At 44.0% G+C, this 21,058-nt stretch overlaps 2 protein-coding genes and 1 pseudogene across 2 annotated transcripts; 1 reads left to right on the top strand and 2 right to left on the bottom strand.

The window, feature by feature from the left end:
- Positions 1-222: 222 nt before the first annotated feature.
- Positions 223-1,200, bottom strand: LOC147601176 (taste receptor type 2 member 9-like). The gene has a single exon (XM_086743323.1). It carries the CDS (start codon positions 1,198-1,200, stop codon positions 223-225), a length of 978 nt encoding a protein of 325 aa, XP_086599449.1.
- A 5,681-nt stretch (positions 1,201-6,881) lies between these two features.
- Positions 6,882-20,879, top strand: LOC104483996 (meprin A subunit alpha-like; annotated as a pseudogene).
- Positions 11,149-12,126, bottom strand: LOC147601177 (taste receptor type 2 member 9-like). Its single transcript, XM_086743324.1, has one exon. It carries the CDS (start codon positions 12,124-12,126, stop codon positions 11,149-11,151), a length of 978 nt encoding a protein of 325 aa, XP_086599450.1.
- Positions 20,880-21,058: the final 179 nt, after the last annotated feature.

Here is a 21,058-nt window from a genome sequence, read left to right on the forward strand (position 1 = left end):
CAGTTCAACCCCCCTGCAAGGAGCAGGGACATCCCTGACTAGGTCAGGTTGCTCAGAGCCTCATCCAGCCTGGCCTTTAACGTTTGCAATTTAGTTCAAAGAATTTAAGAAGTTTTGTTAACTTAAATGGTGAAGATAGAACATCTGTATCATCTACACTGGCTGGAGAATTGCATTCGGGGTTAAATTAGTTGGTTTTTTAATAATAAAATATCAACATTTTTAATGAGTTCCAGGTTTTATTACATTTTTCATGCAAACCTTGCACTTCACACAGCACAGGGTCCTTATCAGTGCCTTTTCCAGTTTGGGATTGCTGAAAATCAGAATAAGAGAATGAACAATTGGAAAAGCGTAAATAAATACTAAAATTAGAAATGTCGCACGATTTGGCTTCTTCGTGGCATAGATCAGTGTCAAGACCAAACATATAAAGTTAACGCTGTAAAGGAAGAAAAAGGACAGAATATATTTCATGGCTTTGATGTGAGCATCCACACTGAGGTTCTTCACAGAGTTTGTCTGCATCTTGCGTTTGTGTCTCCAGAGAGAAAAGAGGAGGAGAAAGGCAGACAGGATTACCGCTGTGAATGCAGTGGTGAATCCGAAACCAGTGACAAAAAAAACAGGGAAAAAATGTCCATCCATTTTGACTCTCCGTTTCCAGAAATTTCCTGTGGTGGTGGGTTTGGAGTTGTTGTAGTGCGTTCCATCAGTGATATTGTAGACAAGGATGTTGATGACCAGGGATAAAAGCAGTGAACCCCACAACAGCCATGGTACCATCCTGTCAATTTTTACTTTCAGGTAGGTGAAGATGATGTGCCTGAAATTTGCAATTTTTATACAATAAAAAACATAAAGAAAGGCAGAAACCCACAAGTTGGAAGAATTTAAAAAGCTTTGAAGAACTGCACATAGTTTGAATGCGGGGTGAACACGAAAGCACCGGGGATAAATTATTAACAAAAAGGAATATACCCATGTGACACACAAATACCAAAACCTGCAGCATCCCAGAAACAGCAAGATCTTCTCATTAGAGTTAAAGCTTCTCTTTTTCACCCAAGCCATACAAAGTACAGAAACAATGAAAGCGTTTATCCACATGCCAGCAAATGCCTCAAGTGTGATGATGGTGGCAGTCATGGTATCATACGAAGTCAAATTAAATATGTCTGGAGAGTAACAGGCTTCCATCCTCCAAAACAAGTAGTGGTGCTGTGCTGGAGAGCAGGTTGGTGCAGCAATGCTTAGCGCAGGTTGGCAGCTGCTGTTGCCCGAGTGTCACGTATGGAAAGAGAAGCTTTATAGAGCTGGTGGTGGTGGGGATTTTGGTGCTGCTCCTATTCAGAGCAGGGCAGGTGCAGGAATGTAAATGTGCTGGCTCTTCCCTTCCCTGGTATCAGTGTCAGTCTTCAGCATTTGAATTTCAGTTCAGAAGAGCTGTGTTGGGTGACACAAACAACGTAGGTGCTTTTCTGCAGTGAGCAATGTTGTGATTTAGTGATTGTGCCATGTTTCATTGCTGCCAGGATTCACCATCTGGGCTCTTTTTTTCCTTTGCCATCTACAATGCTTGTGCGGAGGGATGTGCTCAGCAAAGTGCAGTGAGGGGAGCCACTGTCCTCTTTATTTCCAGAGCCCAGGAGCTGCAAAATTCAACCAAGATGCTGGAGAATGGAGTTCATTTTTTTTTTTCCTCTGTGACCCCTGAAATCCATATTAGTTTTCCCAATAGTAATATCTTAATTGTAAGTGAAGAGCCACATTGTAGGTGGAGGGTGTTGAAGGAAAAGCAGGACTTTCTTTTACGAGTTTAAGATTAAGCATATAGAGGAAAAGGACAAGAATAAGCATAAATATCTGTGCCAGGTTTCAAAACTCATCTGCTAGCAATGTGAAGAATTTTAGGGATGAGACCATGCTGGGTTCCTGACACACTGAAATACCCTCAAGCTTCCAAAAGAATTTAAGTCTGCAAAACTGTGGGGTTTTTTAACAGGCAAGGTGTGTTAAGCTCTGTAGGGCATGGACTGCCTAAAGATTTTGTGTTTGTACAGGACCTTGCACCTTGGACCTTGCACAATGGGATCACAGTTACCAACTAGATCTTGGCTGGTTCTGCGATGTAATTAGGAAAAAATTAAATAACTACAAAAAGGTATATAACTGCAAGAAAGAAACCACCAGAATTTTCTCTCTTCAGAATGATGCACTTGTTTTCTGGGGGATATAAATGCAAGCACTACTCTTTAAATATTATTATCACATGCTCCTATTTGCATTTTTTTTTCCTAAGGACCTTGCTACAGCATTAACACATTAAAATGTTTTTACAGAAGGCCTGGAGTTCATCTCAACAACCAAACATGGTACCAACCACGTGTTTCCATGAAATCCATTCAGATAGTCCAGCGGCTTTTAATAAAACTTCTAGCGAGATCTTCATCACTCTTGATTTTTCATATTGCCTAGAAAACATCAGTGCCATAGATAGGTTTGGATGCAGTCATTAAAAAATATTAGGGATCATTTAAAATCAGACATGCTTGACTGAGATGATGGTAGAGATAGTCACTATGGATGGATGTTGTGTGGGAGCTCAAAGGAGAAGTGCTTAAGGAAAACAACCCACTTCTCTGAGGCTAAAAATGCAAGAAGTAATGTCAAGTCAGATGATCTCCAGGTCCTTTAGGCCTGCAAAAAAGTCAGGAATGAAGTCATCAAACTGTGATGATGATCAGACTCTTCTTGTGTGTGTGTGAAGAGCAACCTTGTGTGTGAAGAGCAACCTTATGGGCGCTGGGTACAGTGCTGCTGTCTTGCAGTGGAATATCAGTAAGAAGCAGTGTTTAGTGAACAGCCCACTTCTCTGTATCTTATTTGCCACCACCTTCATGTCTAAAGAGGGTGGAAGTCTTACAGATTGAGTGACAAGGAGACAGATCCGTTCCTTTTTTTTGGTCTATGCCCCTGAGTCTAGGAGTCAAGGATGGCTTGTGCCAGCTGGCCATTAGTAGATTTTCTCCCCCTGCAAGTTGTGTTTCAGAGGCTGATGTGGCAATTTCTCTCCTGTAAGCCCTCATTCTGCTGCTCCTGGTCTGGGAAGTGCCAGCTGATGGGTGCTTTTGGTGAATTCAGTTTGTTTCGTCTCTCGTGGCCTTAGTTTTACAGCATGGACATTGGTGATCATGCCTCTGGGGGAAGGATGCTGATGAGGCACAAGGATTAATGCCTGCTTTGCACTTTCTGGTACCTCACTCTCTGACCCCACTGGACTAATGGAATCGTCCAGGTGGATGACCCATGCAGGTAGCAGTACTCAGCGTGCAACCTATCAAGATCCCATCACCCACTGCAGTCTGGTGCAACTGTCTTTTCCCTGTCCCATAACAACCCTCCTGCTTCTTACAGTGCCTGACACCTGGGGACTCGCAGGCTGGGAGAAAAGACTGCCGGCAGCCTGCAAAGCACGGCCAGGGAGCTCGCTGTTGAATATCTCCTGTTTCCCCCCTCCGCAGCCAGCTCAGGACAGTCCTTCTCCCAAAAGATAGGGTTGCAGCGTGATGCTCAGCAAGTGAGGCAAAGGTATCAGCAGAGCTGTGAAGATGGGAGGAGGAGGAGGTGCAGGAAGTGTGTGGGAGCAAGAGAGATGCAGGAGTGTACAAAACCCCTTTATGTGGTTGCCAGGAGGAGAAAAGCTCTGAACAGTTAGAGGCAAAACTCAGCTCTGCTCTTCCTGTCTCACAAAGGAGCCTTTCTCCTGCCCTGCTTCACCCTGGCCCACCTGACTTGTGTCCACAGGGAAAGCCCTGCGTGGGATTCCCATACAAAACACTGGGAACACATGGCTTCATAGGCACGTGAGCGGGACCAAGCCATGACCCCTTGCTGTATGCCTACTCTGAGAGACAAAGTCTTTGAGGTCTCCTGAGAAAACTCAATCCAACACATTTTGCTGGAAGTTGATGGCTGGCCTTCTATTGATTACAAAAATAACTCTATTTTTAAAAGATGATGCTTTACCCGTGGAATTAGATGAAAACAATAATTTGTTTGAGTCTACCAAGATGTTTCCAGGAATAAAAAAAAAACAAACCAATCTTCTTTTGAAGTGATTTATTTAGGTTGCAGACCATAAGCCTCTTCTTTTGAAGAGGGTGTTGTTTCCATACTCATCAGCTTTGTTGGTCTTATAACAGGATGGGGCCAGGATGGTTCATAAAGCAGAAAAAAAAAAGTGAGATTTTCTCTGAAGAAGTCCCAGAAATACTAAATAGTTCAATATCTCCTGATTACTACACGGGTTATGTCATAGTTTATCCCTGATCAGGACCAGACTATGCAGTCTCTCTGTCACTCATCCTACCCTCTGAGAGAATAGAGGGAGATAATATAAGAAAAAAAAGGCTCCAGGTTTGAGATAAGGACACGGAGAGATCTGTTACGGGCAAAACAGACTGGACTTGGGGAAAACTGTTTGTTTAGTATTAAAACCGAAGCAGGAGAAAGAGAACAAGATAACGTCCCCCCACCCCTCCCTCTTCCTGTGCTTAACATTACCTCTACCACCTTCCCCCCCCTGAGCAGCACAGGGGGAAGAGGGAATGGGGGTTACGGTCGGTTCATCACACGTTGCTTTACTCCGCTGCTTCATCGTCGGGGGAAGAACTCCTCACATTCCTCCCCTGATCTGTTGTGGGGTCCCTCTCACCAGCTGCAGTCTTTTGTGAAACTGCTCCGGCGTGGGTCATCTCTTTCATGGGGTGCAGTCCCTCCAGAACAGCTGTCCCAGCGGGCCCTCCACGGGCCACAGCCGCCTTCAGGCATCCGCCTGCCCCGGTGTGGGGTCCTCTGTGGGCTGCAGGGGGATCTCTGCTCCTCCGTGGACCTCCATGGGCTGCAGGGGGACAGCCTGCTCCACCATGGTTGTCACCAGGGGCTGCAGGGGAATCTTGGCCAGGAGCTGCATTACTGCTCCCCCTCTTTGGTGTCTGCAGCTGTTCCTCTCACAAGAAATTCTTCACAACAGGCTGGCAAATGCCTCTCAGGTTCTCTCCACATCTCATCTCCTCTCCACTTCTTGCAGCCAGGCCGGGCCAAGTTGGGCCCAGTCGGCTGCCCAGTGGGAGGCCAGAGGGTGAGGCCTGCAAGGCCCACAAGGCTCGCGCCTCCCCCTCTCTGCCCTCACTCAGTTGCTTCACATCTTCTCTTGTTTTTTTTTTTTGTTTTTGTTTTTTTGTTTTTTTAAATTTTCCGCTTCTTAAATACGTTATCACAGAGGTGTTATCAGGGAACATTCTGCTACCAATCGGCTCGGCCTTGGCCAGCAGCAGGTCCACCATAGGCCCAGCTGAGTCCACTGAACAAAGGGGAGCAACTTCTAGCAGTTTCTTACAGAAGCTGCCACCATAGCCCCCTCCTCAGTAAATAAAATCAGGACAGGTTAATATGCTAAGAATAGTTATAAAATAGGGAGGCGGATTGCTTATCAGATTGGCTTATTGCTTTATCTAATAAGATTAAAATCTCTTCTTAGTTTTAAAGTTCAACTTTTTTGATGGCTTTTGCTTATCGGCACTTCTGAAGGCTATTTGCCTGCAGGACTCTTTATCTCCACTGGCAGGTGGCACCAGGTGATCTTCTGAAATGGATTCCTGGAGGTTATGTTGTTTGACAGCACTGCTTACCTGGTCCTATGCCTTTACGGTATTCCCATCTGCTCCTCCACTTTCTGGCTTGGGATCAGGGTGATATTTTATTTCATTTGTCTGTGATTTTGAAACTGTACTTTCTATGTTTCAGATCCAAAATGCTGTTGAAGACGGAGGAAATGATGCAATATTTTTATGTTAGCGGAAGACCATCGGTCACCAAGTGGGGAATTATATAAACTCATGTCACTTAGTCACTAACTTAGGTGTATTATTTCTTTTGATATTTGATGGTGTTGATGGACGGCAGTTTAGAAAGGACATTCCAGAAATAAACTCAGGTAAGTCCGGAGAGTAAGTAAGCAAAGTGTTGAATTATTACAGACATCTGAGCTAGCCTTTGGGGACCGCAAGTCTGGCAGATGACAACAGAGAGGACTTAAAGCTCCCTCCTATGTGAGAAAAAAAATCCCAAATGTATCGTGGATACAATGAGTATTGCAGGGTAGTTAAAAATGTGTGGGGTGAACCCCAGCACATCTGGAGACAAGGGAGAAGACTTCCACTTTGGAGTCTGGTACCAGTCAGAGAAGATGGAAGGACAAGAGCAGGGCAGGAGCAGGGCATGGGACAGAGGACAGAGAGGTCCATAAAAGGTTGTTGTTGGAAAAGGAAGATGGAAAGGCCAGGAATTTTCCACAAGGATAATTTTATGGGAAGCCCAGGATCTTAATCTTGAACTTGGAACCACACTCAATTGCTCCTGGGGAAGGCTCAGCAACCCCTGGACTGAACCTGCATCCGTCCCCACTGTGCTCTTCTGCAACACGTCTCCCGGACAAACCTTGGCAGTGATTCTTATTCAACTTCTGCTTTGTTGACGTGCAGTTGTCTTAAGTGATTTGGTTGATTTGACATGACCACTGACCAAGATATGAAGCTTAAGTATCTTCATCCCTGCCCCAAGGTTTCAGAGCATTGCCTTGAGAGAATTTTTGTTTCCTGGCATTTTATGTTATCTACTTTATGCTCTGGTGTAGATTTCTTCTGGTTTTGCTGACAGAACAGAAAACATGGTGCTAGTTTTTGTGGTTTTTTACACTAGCAGGACCATACAGTGGCTGGGGTTTGGACGCAGCTCTGCATGGGGCATTTGGAACCTTAAGAAAATAAGGATGTAAAATTAGAGTCTCAAATGCTTTTTTTTTTTTTTTTTTTTAAAGCATGGAAGATGTGGATCAGCTGCTTAAAACACAGGTGTTTGTTGCCAGTTCAAATACAACTCCTCCAGCACTACCCTGGAAGGGGAAGGAGCCTCCAAACCGTTGAGTTTACTAGCCCACGTGAATATTTTGGATACCCTTGTGCATCTCAAATGGCACCAGACACCTATGTTTAGGCAACTGGATGGAGACACGGCTGTAATGGGATCCGAGACAGACAGCACACAGATTTAGTTGCTTTGATCTGAGTTTGGTTTAGGCTCAGGTGGTTGAAAAGGTGGACTGAACCTCTTCCCTCTCCACAATCCTTATCTTCCTCTCCTTGGATCATATGGAGAATCCCAGATGATTAGTCTAGGTTAGCTGACTAGTTAAACTATTAGATGCCTAACTTCAGGACAAATCCATTCTACCTGTATATCAACTTCAGTGTTCAGAATTCCACAGTTGTTTCAGGATACAAGCCTGGGAAAGATAATAAAATCTCCTCTGGGCATCTGTTGTGGAATTGTTATGGAAATCTTAATTCAACCCCAAATCCTCCCTTGCTGCAGATGGAGGACTTGCATGTTAGAGTGTGGTGATGGTTATTTGTTTGCTCATTTCTGGGCAGTTCCTGTTTAAAGCGAGATGGGTTTGTTGATGAGGCAGCCTGACAGATTTTGTAGTCTTTGAAAAAAACACATATTGTAGTTCTTGATGTGTTACTCTGACCTAAATGGTTGTTTATCTCCTTTCAGAAACAGGAAGGAAGCTTTTTGAAGGTGATATTATCTTATCAGGATGTGCTGCTAATCTAAACCAATATCATCAGCAAGCATGTAGATTGGGCTTAAAATGTTAACGCAAGCGCGTTGATCTCATTAACAGCTGGAGAGGAAGGCTCTGAGAAACAGCTCCTGCAGATGGAAATTTCCCATCCCCTATATCCTAGCTGACTGTCTGGGTTATAAGACTTTTTATTGTGGAAGTATGGTATTACTTGCTTTAAATATACTCTGGTTTTGTCCAGCTCTCTGAGCTGCTTTTATTTCCTTTGCTGTTGAGTTACGCTGCACTAATGTCCTCCTTACTGCTGGGCAGACAGAGCGACGTGGCTCTGCCCCAGCACATGGTGTCTTTGATGTCACAGCCCCAGTGACCAGCCAGATGCTGATGTGCAACCAGTTTAACTAGTGTCGGTGTGTCTGGCTGAGATCACTGGGCAGCGAAGTCAGGAAATCCTAATCTCAAGAACACGCGTGTTGATCTGCTGCACCCTTCATGCCTTATCTCTTCTTAAGAGTCCCAGCTCAGTACAGGCAGAAAGGAAACACAGTTATTTCGTAAGTAAAAAAGTTCAGAGCATTCTCCCTTCTTGTTTTCATCTAATTGTAGGCACTAATTTAAATTTTGAACAATTTAGGAATAAAAATAATAGTAAATCAGTGTTAAAAACCTATGGATCTCTCCTGTGTTTACTATCCCTGAGCTCCAAGTTTCCAATACCTTAAATTATACAATACCACACAATACAATTACCCAGCAAAAGCTGAGCAATGCCCTGGATGGCCAAAACCTGCTTGTTTGTTTCAGTACTATCAGTTTATCTAATAAAAGGTACTATGTCTCCCTATGGCCTCTGCCAAAATTACTCCAGTCAGGGAATTCTGCTACCATCCTCTTGCTCTTTTATCCAGTAGATATTTTTTTGTACGTGTTCATATTTTTAATGTACTTTTGTTCATACTTTATATCTAGAATTATAGATATTTATAGTATTATAAAGGCAGAACAACTGCCAGTGTTGTCCTCTGCTGTGTGTTTCAGATCTGAATGCCAAAGGTGTTTGACACGTTCAGGCTAAAGTCGTGTGTTGATTTCAAGCCCTACAACGGGGAACAGACTTACCTGGAATTTGAGTGAAATTTTGTGTTAAAAGTCTGGTTTGTACCACCTTGTTTGATATGGTAGTTTTTCCAACAGAGGAGACATTAATTTTCATGCTTGCTTGTACAAAGGATATAAATACCTGAGCCGTGTTTCTGTCCCAGAGCTTATTCGTATTGCACTGGAGACAAACCCAATGCAAACAGAGTAAGCAAAGGCATTATCTGCATTTGATGTTCCCTTAAGACACGAAAAGACTATTTTATTTCCATTTGCATCCTAGCTACTGAAGTGAATCCCTTTCTTGGCACTCTTTCAGGGAAAACAAGCAAATAACTTCCTGATGTTTGTTAGGGGCAGGGTGTGTTACTGGTCTGTTGGCATTGGTATGTCGCTTCCTCCTTGCTTTCAGATGCAGGGTTGGGTTTACCCGACCAAACATTGAAGCCAACAACCTCTATCACTGTGCAGGTTGCAGGGACTTGGCTTTATGTTCAGTGGGGATGAGGTGACTCTTCCAGGCCACGAACCATCTCACCTAAAATAGAAGTCTAAAATGGGTCTGGTGACTCACATCCCAAATATCTGTTACCGTCTGGGGACTGTAAAGGTGCCAGGGAAGCTAACTCAGTGGCAGATGCCAACACCGTGAGTGTCAAAAGTTAGGTCGGGGGATTTCCTCACTTGCTGGGAAGGACCATCAGGAAGCTGGTGACACCAGCTAGTGTCTGTGTCTGGGAATCTGGTGTAGATCTACCCTCGGGTGCAAGGAGACTGATGCACAGCATTTTTGGGCAGATTTTTTTTTTTTAAACACACAGTGATTAATTATTTCTGAATGGACACAAAAAGGTAGGATTTAAATCAGCATTTAGGAACCAAACCAAGGAAGCCAATGCAACCTGAGCTAGCTGAAGGCTGCTCGGTACCTTTGAAAACTGGGCCACTTATTTAGGTATTTTGGTAAACGTACACATAAACAGCAGCCAATGCAGTGTATGAGGTTATAAGGCACCTGCTGTACTTTCCTGCACTGCTCCCTTTCTGCTACTCCCCTTCCTATATTGGTTGAGCTGGGGCTACCCAGAGTTGTAGAGCAATAGCATTCAAAAAATATTATTTTTTTTACACTTACATTGATTGTGGTTGAGTTAATATGTAGATGCAAATTGTAGAAGGTATTATGCAAAAGGGATGCAATATCTGAGTCTTTGCCTTACAGGTGCTGGTCTTATGTGGGGGACCTTCAGAGTGGCCAGACAGTGTCGATAGGAGAGAGGTGTGACTATAAAGACATAGTGGAATCCTGCATGCCCTGTGATTTTACCATGAGCAATCCAGGATCCCAAAGACTATGTTCAGATATGGTGGAATGCAATTACTGAAGGTACGAGGCAGGTCTGAAATGACTGAGTCAGTCTGAAATGATGAGTCAGTACTGCACTATGGACCATATTCTTTCAACATCAGTAGCCACGTTCCTTCCATTACCAAAAAAATCCCTGAATTTAATGAGATGATTGGGCAGAGATTTGATTTCAGTTTATGGGCTGACTTGTGTCCTGTGGTGGGTCCACTGGAGCCAGCTGGAACTGGTTTTCCCCAGCACAGCATATAGTGACCTTGCCTCACAGAGATGCTCCTGGACACCTCAGCTGCCCAACACCTATCACAATCACCCCGTACATCTGCCCATTGAAAGCGTGACTGTATTCCACACCACACTTTGCACAGAAACCACCTTCCTGGGTGATTTACCGAGCCGGAGTCCCTTGGTAAAAGCAGATCTTGTGAAAAAAAAGTAAAAGCAGACCAGGAGAGCAGTTGCACAGAGCAGGGGAAATGTGGCAGAGAGAGGACACGTAAGGCTGGTGTAGAAAGCGGGCTCTCCACCCCACCTGTCCACCCCAAGGCCGTTTCTGCATTGCTGTTTATAAGTCAGTAACCACCTCTGGTGAATAATAGCAACCAACATATCCATGCATAAGTTATAAGCCAATACAAGATAGGGATACAAGTCATAAAAATACAAAGTACACAACCACAGCAGAAATAAATGTAAAGCAAAATAGCTAGAAACATGTTGGTCAGTTAAGTAGTTGCAACCAGCAAACATTGAAGCATTTCTAGAAGGTTTACGGTATTGTTATTCCCCTTTGGCAGCTAGCCCATGTACCATGTCTAAATTCCTTTGTTATTGACAATGATTTAACTCAAAGAAGTATCTAAATCAAATTACAATAATAATTTATTTAACTCATAATAATTTAGTTCAAAGAATTTAAGAAGTTTTGTTAACTCAGGTGGTGAAGATAGAACATCTGTATCATCTACACTGGCTGGAGAATTGCATTCGAGGTTAAATTAATTGGTTTTTTAATAATAAAATATCAACATTTTTAATGAGTTCCAGGTTTTATTACATTTTTCATGCAAACCTTGCACTTCACACAGCACAGGGTCCTTATCAGTGCCTTTTCCAGTTTGGGATTGCTGAAAATCAGAATAAGAGAATGAACAATTGGAAAAGCATAAAGAAATACTAAAATTAGAAATGTCGCACGATTTGGCTTCTTCGTGGCATAGATCAGTGTCAAGACCAAACATATAAAGTTAACGCTGTAAAGGAAGAAAAAGGACAGAATATATTTCATGGCTTTGATGTGAGCATCCACGCTGAGGTTCTTCACAGAGTTTGTCTGCATCTTGCGTTTGTGTCTCCAGAGAGAAAAGAGGAGGAGAAGGGCAGACAGGATTACCGCTGTGAATGCAGTGGTGAATCCGAAACCAGTGACAAAAAAAACAGGGAAAAAATGTCCATCCATTTTGATACTCGGTTTCCAGAAATTTCCTGTGGTGGTGGGTTTGGAGTTGTTGTAGTGCGTTCCATCAATGATATTGTAGACAAGGATGCTGATGACCAGGGATAAAAGCAGTGAACCCCACAACAGCCATGGTACCATCCTGTCAATTTTTACTTTCAGGTAGGTGAAGATGATGTGCCTGAAATTTGCAATTTTTATACAATAAAAAACATAAAGAAAGGCAGAAACCCACAAGTTGGAAGAATTTAAAAAGCTTTGAAGAACTTCAAGTAGTTGGGGTATGAGGTGAATACGAAAGCACCGGGGATAAATTATTAACAAAAAGGAATATACCCATGTGACACACAAATACCAAAACCTGCAGCATCCCAGAAACAGCAAGATCTTCTCATTGGAGTTAAAGCTTCTCTTTTTCACCCAAGCAATACAAAGTACAGAAACAATGAAAGCGTTTATCCACATGCCAGCAAATGCCTCAAGTGTGATGATGGTGGCAGCCATGGTATCATACGAAGTCAAATTAAATATATCTGGAGAGTAACAGGCTTCCATCCTCCAAAACAAGTAGTGGTGCTGTGCTGGAAAGCAGGTTGGTGCAGCAATGCTTAGCGCAGGTTGGCAGCTGCTGTTCCCCGAGTGTCACGTATGGAAAGAGAAGCTTTATAGAGCTGGTGGTGGTGGGGATTTTGGTGCTGCTCCTATTCAGAGCAGGGCAGGTGCAGGAATGTAAATGTGCTGGCTCTTCCCTTCCCTGGTATCAGTGTCAGTCTTCAGCATTTGAATTTCAGTTCAGAAGAGCTGTGTTGGGTGACACAATGTCGTAGTTCAGCCCCGATCAGGACCAGACTACGCAGTCTCTCTCTCTCACTCCCCCCACCTTCCGAGAGAACAGGGAGAGAAAATATAAGAAAAACGGCTCGAGGTTTGAGATAAGGACAGGGAGAAATCCTTAAAGTTACCGTCACAGGCAAAACAGACTCGACTTGGGGAAAACTATTCATTTATTACTACAAATAGCAGGATAATGAGACAGAGAACAAGATAACCTCCATCCACCCCTCCCTCTTTCCAAGCTTAACATTATCTCTACTACCTTGCCCTCCCAAGCGGCGCAGGGGGGAAGAGGGAATGGGGGTTGCAGTCAGTTCATCATACGTTGTTTCACGCCGCTGCTTCATGGTCAGGGGAAGAACTCCTCACATTCCTCCCGTGCTCCATCGTGGGGTCCCTCCCACGGGCCACAGTCCTTCGTGGAACTGCTCCAGCGTGGGTCATCTCTTCCACGGGTGCAGTCCCTCCAGAATGGCTGTCCCAGCAGGCCCTCCACGGGCCACAGCCTCCTTCAGGCCTCCACCTCCCCCGGTACGGGGTCCTTCACGGGCTCCAGGTGGATCTCTGCCCCTCTGTGGACCTCCATGGGCTGCAGGGGGACAACCTGCTCCACCACGGTCGTCACCACAGGCTGCAGGGGAATCTTGGCCAGGAGCCGCATTACTCCTCCCCCTCCTTCTTCAGTGACCTTGGCGTCTGCAGCCTTTCCTCACAACAGGCTGGTAGATGTCTCTCAGGATCTTTTTTTACATCTTATTCACTTGTCATCTCCTCTCCACTTCTTGCAGCCGGGCTGGACCGAGTCGGGCCCAGTCGGCTGCCTGGCGAGAGGCCAGAGGGTGAGGCCTGCAAGGCCCATGAGGCCTGCGCCTCCCCCTCTGCACCTCTGCCCCCGCTCAGCTTCTTCACATCTTCTCTTCTCTCTCTTTTTTTTCTGTTTTCCACTTCTTAAATACGTTATCGCAGAGGCGTTATCACGGGACATTCTGCTACCAATTGGCTCGGCCTTGGCCAGCAGCAGGTCCGCCCTAGGCCTGGCCAAGTCCACTGAACAAAGGGGAGCGACTTCTAGCAGTTTCCTACAGAAGCTACCACTTTAGGCCCCCTCTCACTAACAAAACCACGACACACAAACAACGTAGGTGCTTTTCTGCAGTGAGCAATGTTGTGATTTAGTGATTGTTCCATGTTTCATTGCTGCCAGGTTTCACCATCTGGGCTCTTTTTTCCCTTCACCATCTACAATGCTTGTGCGGAGGGATGTGCTCAGCAAAGCGCAGTGAGGGGAGCCACTGTCCTCTTTAATTCCAGAGCCCAGGAGCTGCAAAATTCAACCAAGATGCTGGAGAATGGAGTTCATTTTGTTCCCCCGTGACTCCTGAAATCCGTATTAGTTTTCCCGAGAGTAATATCTTAACAAAAGGTCTTGAAGATGAACTCTCTGTGCTGGGGTTGTGCCTACATGATGGCACTAAATGAGAATGGGCCATACAGTGGCTGGGGTTTGGACTCAGCTCTGCATGGGGCATTTGGAACCTTAAGAAAATAAGGATGTAAAATTAGAGTCTCAAATGCTCTTTTTTTTTTTTTAAAGCATGGAAGATATGGATCAGCTGCTTAAAACACAGGTGTTTGTTGCCAGTTCAAATACAACTCCTCCAGCACTACCCTGGAAGGGGAAGGAGCCTCCAAAATGTTTACTAGCCCACGTGAATATTTTGGATACCCTTGTGCATCTCAAATGGCACCAGACTCCTATGTTTAGGCAACTGGATGGAGACACGGCTGTAATGGGATCCGAGACAGACAGCACACAGATTTAGTTGCTTTGATCTGAGTTTGGTTCAGGCTCAGGTGGTTGAAAAGGTGGACTGAACCTCTTCCCTCTCCACAATCCTTATCTTCCTCTCCTTGGATCATATGGAGAATCCCAGATGAATATCCTACATTATCTATCTGAGTCTTTGCCTTACGGGTGCTGGTCTTACATGGAGGACCTTCAGAGTGGCCAGACGGTGTCTATAGGAGAGAAATGTGACTATGAAGCCATAGTGGAACATGAGCTCCTGCATGCCCTGGGATTTTACCATGAGCAATCCAGGACAGATCATGACGACTATATTCAGATATGGTGGATTAAATTATTGAAGGTATGATGCAGGTTTTACTGTGAATGTTCTCTAGATGCATGTCCCTTTTTTTACAGTGCTAAAATGTCTCTGGTAAGAATGGCTGCCTACAGATTGACAACTGGACCATTATTTAGACACAGGTATAGAGTTTTGAAAAGGTGTTTTGTGCTAAATTTTATTTCTGGTCTTGCCTAATCGCTGGTGTATTTTTTTGTCTAGGTTTTGCGTATGCCTTTGGAAAACATGATGACAATTTCCTTGATGACCTCAATACCCCATATGATTGTGAGTCAGTCCTGCACTATGGACCATATTCTTTCAATGTCAATAGCAATGTTCCTCCCATTACCACAGAAATTCCTGAATTTAATGAGAGCATTCAGCAAAGATTGGATTTCAGTAGGATTGACTTACTGAGGCTGAATTGCATGTGCAACTGCAGTAAGTCCTGCTTCTCACACATGTTTTTGGAAATCCTTACCCAAGCTTCATGAGAACATAGATCCAGTCACATGAGAGGAGGAGGAGCACTTCACCCTCGGGATCATCTCACAATGCTAAGAGAAGCTGTAGTTCTTATGCAGCAGCAAGCTCCACAGTGGCCAGATCTCCCATTTCTTTGTAGAGTACCACTGAAGTGTATCAAGGGTCTGACATCTTTCATTCATGTGGACTTTCCTGTAATATTACTTGTAATAGTTACCATTTCCTTCATGGATGATGATCATCATACCGCTGCTGCTGCTAAAATCCTCAAGTAACAGTAGTCTGAAATTGAAGTCTCCAAAATCAGAGTATTTCAAGTTCTTTTTTCTGCCTATGTGATGTTTGATGAGACAGGTGGGATCAGGAGTGTGAATGGGGATAATCGTGCTTTCCAGCTCCACTGGCAGAGCTATGAAGATAAATACTCAAGATGCTGTCCAGTACTGACATGCTGTGTTAACATACACCTGAATATTTCCACTAGCTTCAGCAGAACTACTTCTGATTTACACCTCGAAGAGAAAAACGGGCCACAGAGCCTATCTGAAGCAGACTTAGAGAAAATGATGGGTGTATGTAAACACTCTGGAATGGGGCCAGCAGTGAGAGCCTTATTTGATATTAATGGGCATGGTAAAATATGTCACTCTATTCCTGGAAGCTTCGAGCCATATGTTCTTAGACCAGTGCTCCTTTGAAAACATCAACATCTGTGGGATGGTGCAAACTGAACAAGATGGTGCTAATTGCGACCACATGTTGGGCAAACCAGGAGATGAAGACCGTACTTTGGTGGGCAACTGTGTAGGCAACACATATAGTTTTAGATGGTTGTTAGACTTTACCATGCTTTTACGAGATGTGAGAATGCAGATATACAGAGATAAATAAGTCATTAGAAGTATCCTACTATTAATGTTAATCACTGTGTACCTGATGCTAAACACGACTCTTGAATTTTCAAATGGAAAGGCTAATAATTTTAATTTGAAATGTTTAACCCTTCTTTAAATCTTCTCCCTACATTGTAATATCTCATAAAGAAATTACAGTTTGAGACTTAGCTGCTGTCAGTTGGGGGTAGCTCCATTAAAATGAAGGGAGCTCCACCAGATTGCCACAGCTGACTTTAGTGAAACTCTGTAGAATTTAGTCAGATGAGACTCTCCTCTTTTTATATGTGTGTTACAGGACTTAGAGCAATTTTCTAGTTTTTGTTTAAAGCTGAAAGACACTTTCCCTTTGTACAGGAGTTCACTTGAGGCATCTCCATAGAAGGACAGTCATAAGCAAATATCACAATATACAAATCTTGTTTGTAGACAAATTCTAACATTGAAACCAATCCAGGATCATCAAAATAGGAAGCTTCAACAATGTGTCATGGAGCAGGAGGAAACCACCCTCAGGAGACTTATTCGAGGGAGGGGTTGCTGTGTGATGCAGAGCCGTATCAGCAGGATGTAGCTGCTGGTAATTCAAAGTTTGTTTGAGCTGCACCACACAGGGAGGCTGCAGGATTACCTGAGAATGAAACCCACAGCGATTTCCTCTCTTCCAAGGAGAGTGTTGCATGGGGTCCTTTTGATCCAGGCTTTGGCTCCAGCTGCACTGATTTAAACTTATCTTGAACAAATAACATTTGTTTGATTATATTGAGCTCTGCAGCATTTCAATTGCTGCCAGGGCACAGGAATTGAGTAGGGTCTGTTGTTTTTAGGGGTAGTGTTGAGAAAATTAAACGCTGCAGTGAATTATCACATAGACCGTCCAAAAATCCTCTGGCAGAAAAGTTTCTTTTGAAAGTCCAAAGAAATGCAGCTGGTCTTTGTACAAGTGGTCACAGTTAGGCACATCTTCTTCCCAAAACACAGTGGTGGTTAGTCACAAAAGTGTCTCATGGTACAGGAGAGGAAAAAATATTGAGTAGAAAAGAAAGGCATTTTTGTGGAACTTGTTCCCAGGGAGAAGAGAGCAAGAGATGGCTTTGGCAGTAACAGATCATGTTTGCTGCCTAGTTCTGCATTTGGTTACAATTTGGAGATCCTGTGGTTTTACCAAATTTGCAGGCAGTGAGGAGGAGAGCTGGCATGTAGCAGGCAGGGCGAGGGAATGCTCCTGCTCTCATCACTCACAGGGACTCGAGAGGGCAGATGTGCACCTGATGGGAGGCACGATGCAAAAAACTAGCACCTGGGACACCCTCCAAGCAGGGAGCAAAATGAACAGGAGGGTTGTTTACATCCCATCATTGGCAATTTCTTATTTTGAGAGGAACAACCCTGTTTGGGTCTTGTTTGACGGGCTGTCTGCTTGTGGTTTGCAGGGTGTGTGGTTTGCTGACGCCATGAAGGCTCTGGATGGATGTGTGACAGAGCATGTGGCTGGGGAGCTGACAGTGGCTTCCTGCCTCTCGTGGCTGATGACAGACAATTAACTGCTCCACTTCAAGGAGGGGGAAGAAAAATGTTTAAAACATAAGCAGACAGCCTTTATAAGTTTCCTGAGAGCAAATGAGTCAGCAGTTATTGGATAATAAGCAGCTTTGTTGGGTATTTGTAGGGGAACTTACTGCAGAAGGCCAGCAATGCTTGTGGGAACACATCCAAGCACAGGCGTGCAGCTGGAAACAGCAGTGGAGCTCAGAGCGGCATCAGGCGGCAATTCACAGTCACAGTTCTCTACGCGGTCTCTGCTATTGACATCAGTTGGCTCCTAGACAGACAGAAAACTGGAAAACTTTAGATGCAGCTGCAGGGTATTTGGAAACCTTCAATGTGATGCAGCTTGAAAATGTCCTTGCTGTCAGGAGAGACAATTCCTATAGAGAGGGGATGCATTGAGGCTGTTGGATGAAGTTGATGCACTTGCTCAGTCCTCTTCAAGAAGCTGGTTTAAAATTGGAACACGCAGAGCAGGGCTAATATGGGGGATGAGGGTGGAGGCAGTCAGCCTTTGTAACCAAGAAGATCAGAGACTCAGAGGAGGTATCACTCCAGCTCACAGACAGAATTGCAGGCTAACTATGAAAGAAAGGAAATAGTTATTTTAAACACATTAGCATGAGAGGGCGTGAGTTGGTACAACGTAATTGTGTCTGGAAGACAATAAATTCTTCACTTGTAGCAGAAGTAAGGCAAAAAGTCTTAAGCTACTTTTATAGGGCAGTCTGATCTATTGATAAAAGACTTACAGGGCACGGTTTCTAGGCAAAGCAGCAGACTGAAGTCCTTGACCTAACAGGGCGCTTCCCATACTTTCCTAGTTTGTCTTCAGAAAAATCCCTGCCCAAGTGCATCCACTTGCATTTGCACATGTTGACAGGGCTGGCACATGTACTGTTCATACTTTATTTTTAAAAAAATGGAACCAAATGTGTGCCTTATCTAATAATGAAACACTAGTTTGCAAGCCATATTTCAGTGCATTTTCATTTTAATATAGTTTTGCAATGTAGGGAGAATACTTTTCTATTGAAATATTTTTTTTGCTACTTTGAAAATAACTTTATAACTCAGGCAAGTGGAAACTACACTAAAGCTTATTTAGCACTGGCATTTCATTACTGAATGGATCAAAAACTTTTATTACATTACTGGTTTTTGTTTCCCAGATAGAGGATATTTCATGCACTTAGATACAAAAGCTGGACATGCTGGTCAGCCATCTCTTCTGGAATCTCACATCCTTGATCCAAGGAGGAAAGAAAAATGCCTTCAGTTTTTCTACAGGTTAAATGGAAGTCCACAGGATAAGCTGCTTATCTGGTTTAAGAAAGATAATGGAGCTGGAAATGTTAGATGGATGGAGAAGCTGCACACTATTACAGGTAAGTGAAAATGTGTTTTCCTATCTGAAGTGCTGGCAAACTTTGATGTGAGGGAACACTGGCATAATTTATCATATGAAACTTTGCTCAAGTTTCCAGTGTAAATCTAATCTTCAGTTGAGTAACTCCAAAGTTAGTGCCCATGAGAACAGAATTTGACTCAGAGGCGGTTTCCTTAAGACTATTCCCAGATTAGCTAGGGTGCAGGGCATCAGACAATCACCGTCAAAACAAGCAGGTTAAAGGACACTTGAGGAAGAAGCTTGATTTGGGATTGTGTCCTGGACTCACTTATACATATTTCCCCCTTCAGTGGATGGAGAACATCACTGGAAATTGGCAAGCATTCCCTTCAGTGCCCAAATCAAATTCTGATATGGATTTCTGGGCATCAGAGGAGACCTAGCAAAGTCTATGGGGGGAATTGCCATCGATGACACTAGCCTGACTGAGACAAACTGCCCCACCAATGTCTGGCACATCAGAAACTTCACATCCCTTTTTAACAGTACTTCGAAAGGCAATTATATCATAAGCCCTGTATTTTACAGCTCAGAAGCCTATGCCTTTGCTTTATGACTGAATCCTCACGGAAGAAATTCATCACCCTACATGAATTACATGGGGATTACTTTCCATCTCTGCAGCAATCCGAATGATGGCCTTCTCGAATGGTTGGTCGGACGCAGACAAGTGGGTTTGTCTGTTTTGAATCAAGACCCTGATGTAATCCACAGGCTGAGTGAGTTGGGGCTGTTCAGCCTGGAGAAGAGGAGGCTCTGGGGAGACCTTATAGTGATCTTCCAGTACCTCAAGGTGGCCTATAGGAAAGATGGGGAGAGACTGTTCAGTAGGGCCTCTTGTGATAGGACGAGGGGTGATGGTTTTAAAATAGAGGGAGGTAGATTTAGATTAGATATTAGAAAGAAATTTTTTACCCTGAGGGTGGTGGAACACTGGCACAGGTTTCCCAGAGAGGTGATGGATGTCCCGTCCCTGGAAACGTTCAAGGTCAGGTTGGATGAGGCTCTGAGCAACCCGATCTGGTTGGAGATGTCCCTGCTCCTTGCAAGGGGGTTGGACTGGATGGCCTTTGAAGGTCCCTTCCATCCCAAACCATTCTATAATTCTATGTCCCTGAGCCTTAGCTTTATTGCAGACAGAAACCAGCTAGTACATGGTAAGTCAGAGTGGACCAGGGAGAAATATCAAAATACAGAAGTTTGCTCAAGTTGGAGAAAAGTTTTGAAAGTCAAGAGACTGGGCAAGATTTTCTCTGCACGTAACTCTACTGGGCTGACTGGAGATCAGCTTTAATTACTTCTGTATTTTTGCACAACAGGAAGAAATGACACCCTGCAGTGGGACAAACCGTCTATCACTGGAAGTGTTTCTTCTTTCTGCAACTACTACATGAGCCTAGATGTTGACTGGAATACATTCCTGACCCACTGGAAAAAATTCCTTAAAAATGAGTCTTTTTGTCTTTGCTGATTTTGAAGGTAGAGTACTATATTAACAGAATCCCCCCTGGAACATAGCAGGTACATACTCTTCTGTTTGTTAGGAAAGCACAAAATATGAGGGTAATTAAAAAACATCTGGAGAGTCATCTATTTCAGGAACAAGGTTTATAAATGACTAGTGATTTGAAGTGCCTGGATTTTTTAATACCCAATATGAAACCCTGTGGATGAGCTTAATTCTCTGGGCCCTGAAAATCAGATTTTCAGAACACTTCCAACTTAAGAAAATTGTGGTTTGAAAATGAAGGGGTTATTTTCAGACCTTGAAAAACTGGCAGAAGTAGTTTTTGATCCAAAGCTTCTTTCTTGATGTTGCAATTTTTGTCAGAACTGTGTGCAGCTGCTCTGCTCTGCAGGGAAGGGGAAGAAGGAGGAAAAGAGCTACCTTGTGCAGATGGTGGCCTGGCAGGCAGGTATCCCTCTGAGCAGGGGGACCAGTGCATGACCATCCTCTGTGACAGCCATGTGTCAGATGACTGTGTTCATCTTACCTCATGTTAGGAGTCCAAAAATGAACTTTCTAGACTCCCTGATGGGTCATTTGAGAGCATGGGGAGCAGCTGATGCCATTCTGTGACAGTTGTGATGAACTGCTCTTCTGATGTGCTGATCTCCACTGGCTCCAAAGGAAGCCAGCACTGATGACTAATGAATGAGTGGTGGGTGAGGTGAAACCTATC

Source organism: Chlamydotis macqueenii, chromosome 3 (assembly GCF_036417535.1).
Source record: "Chlamydotis macqueenii isolate bChlMac1 chromosome 3, bChlMac1.mat, whole genome shotgun sequence".
NCBI classification, from domain to species: Eukaryota; Metazoa; Chordata; class Aves; order Otidiformes; family Otididae; genus Chlamydotis; species Chlamydotis macqueenii.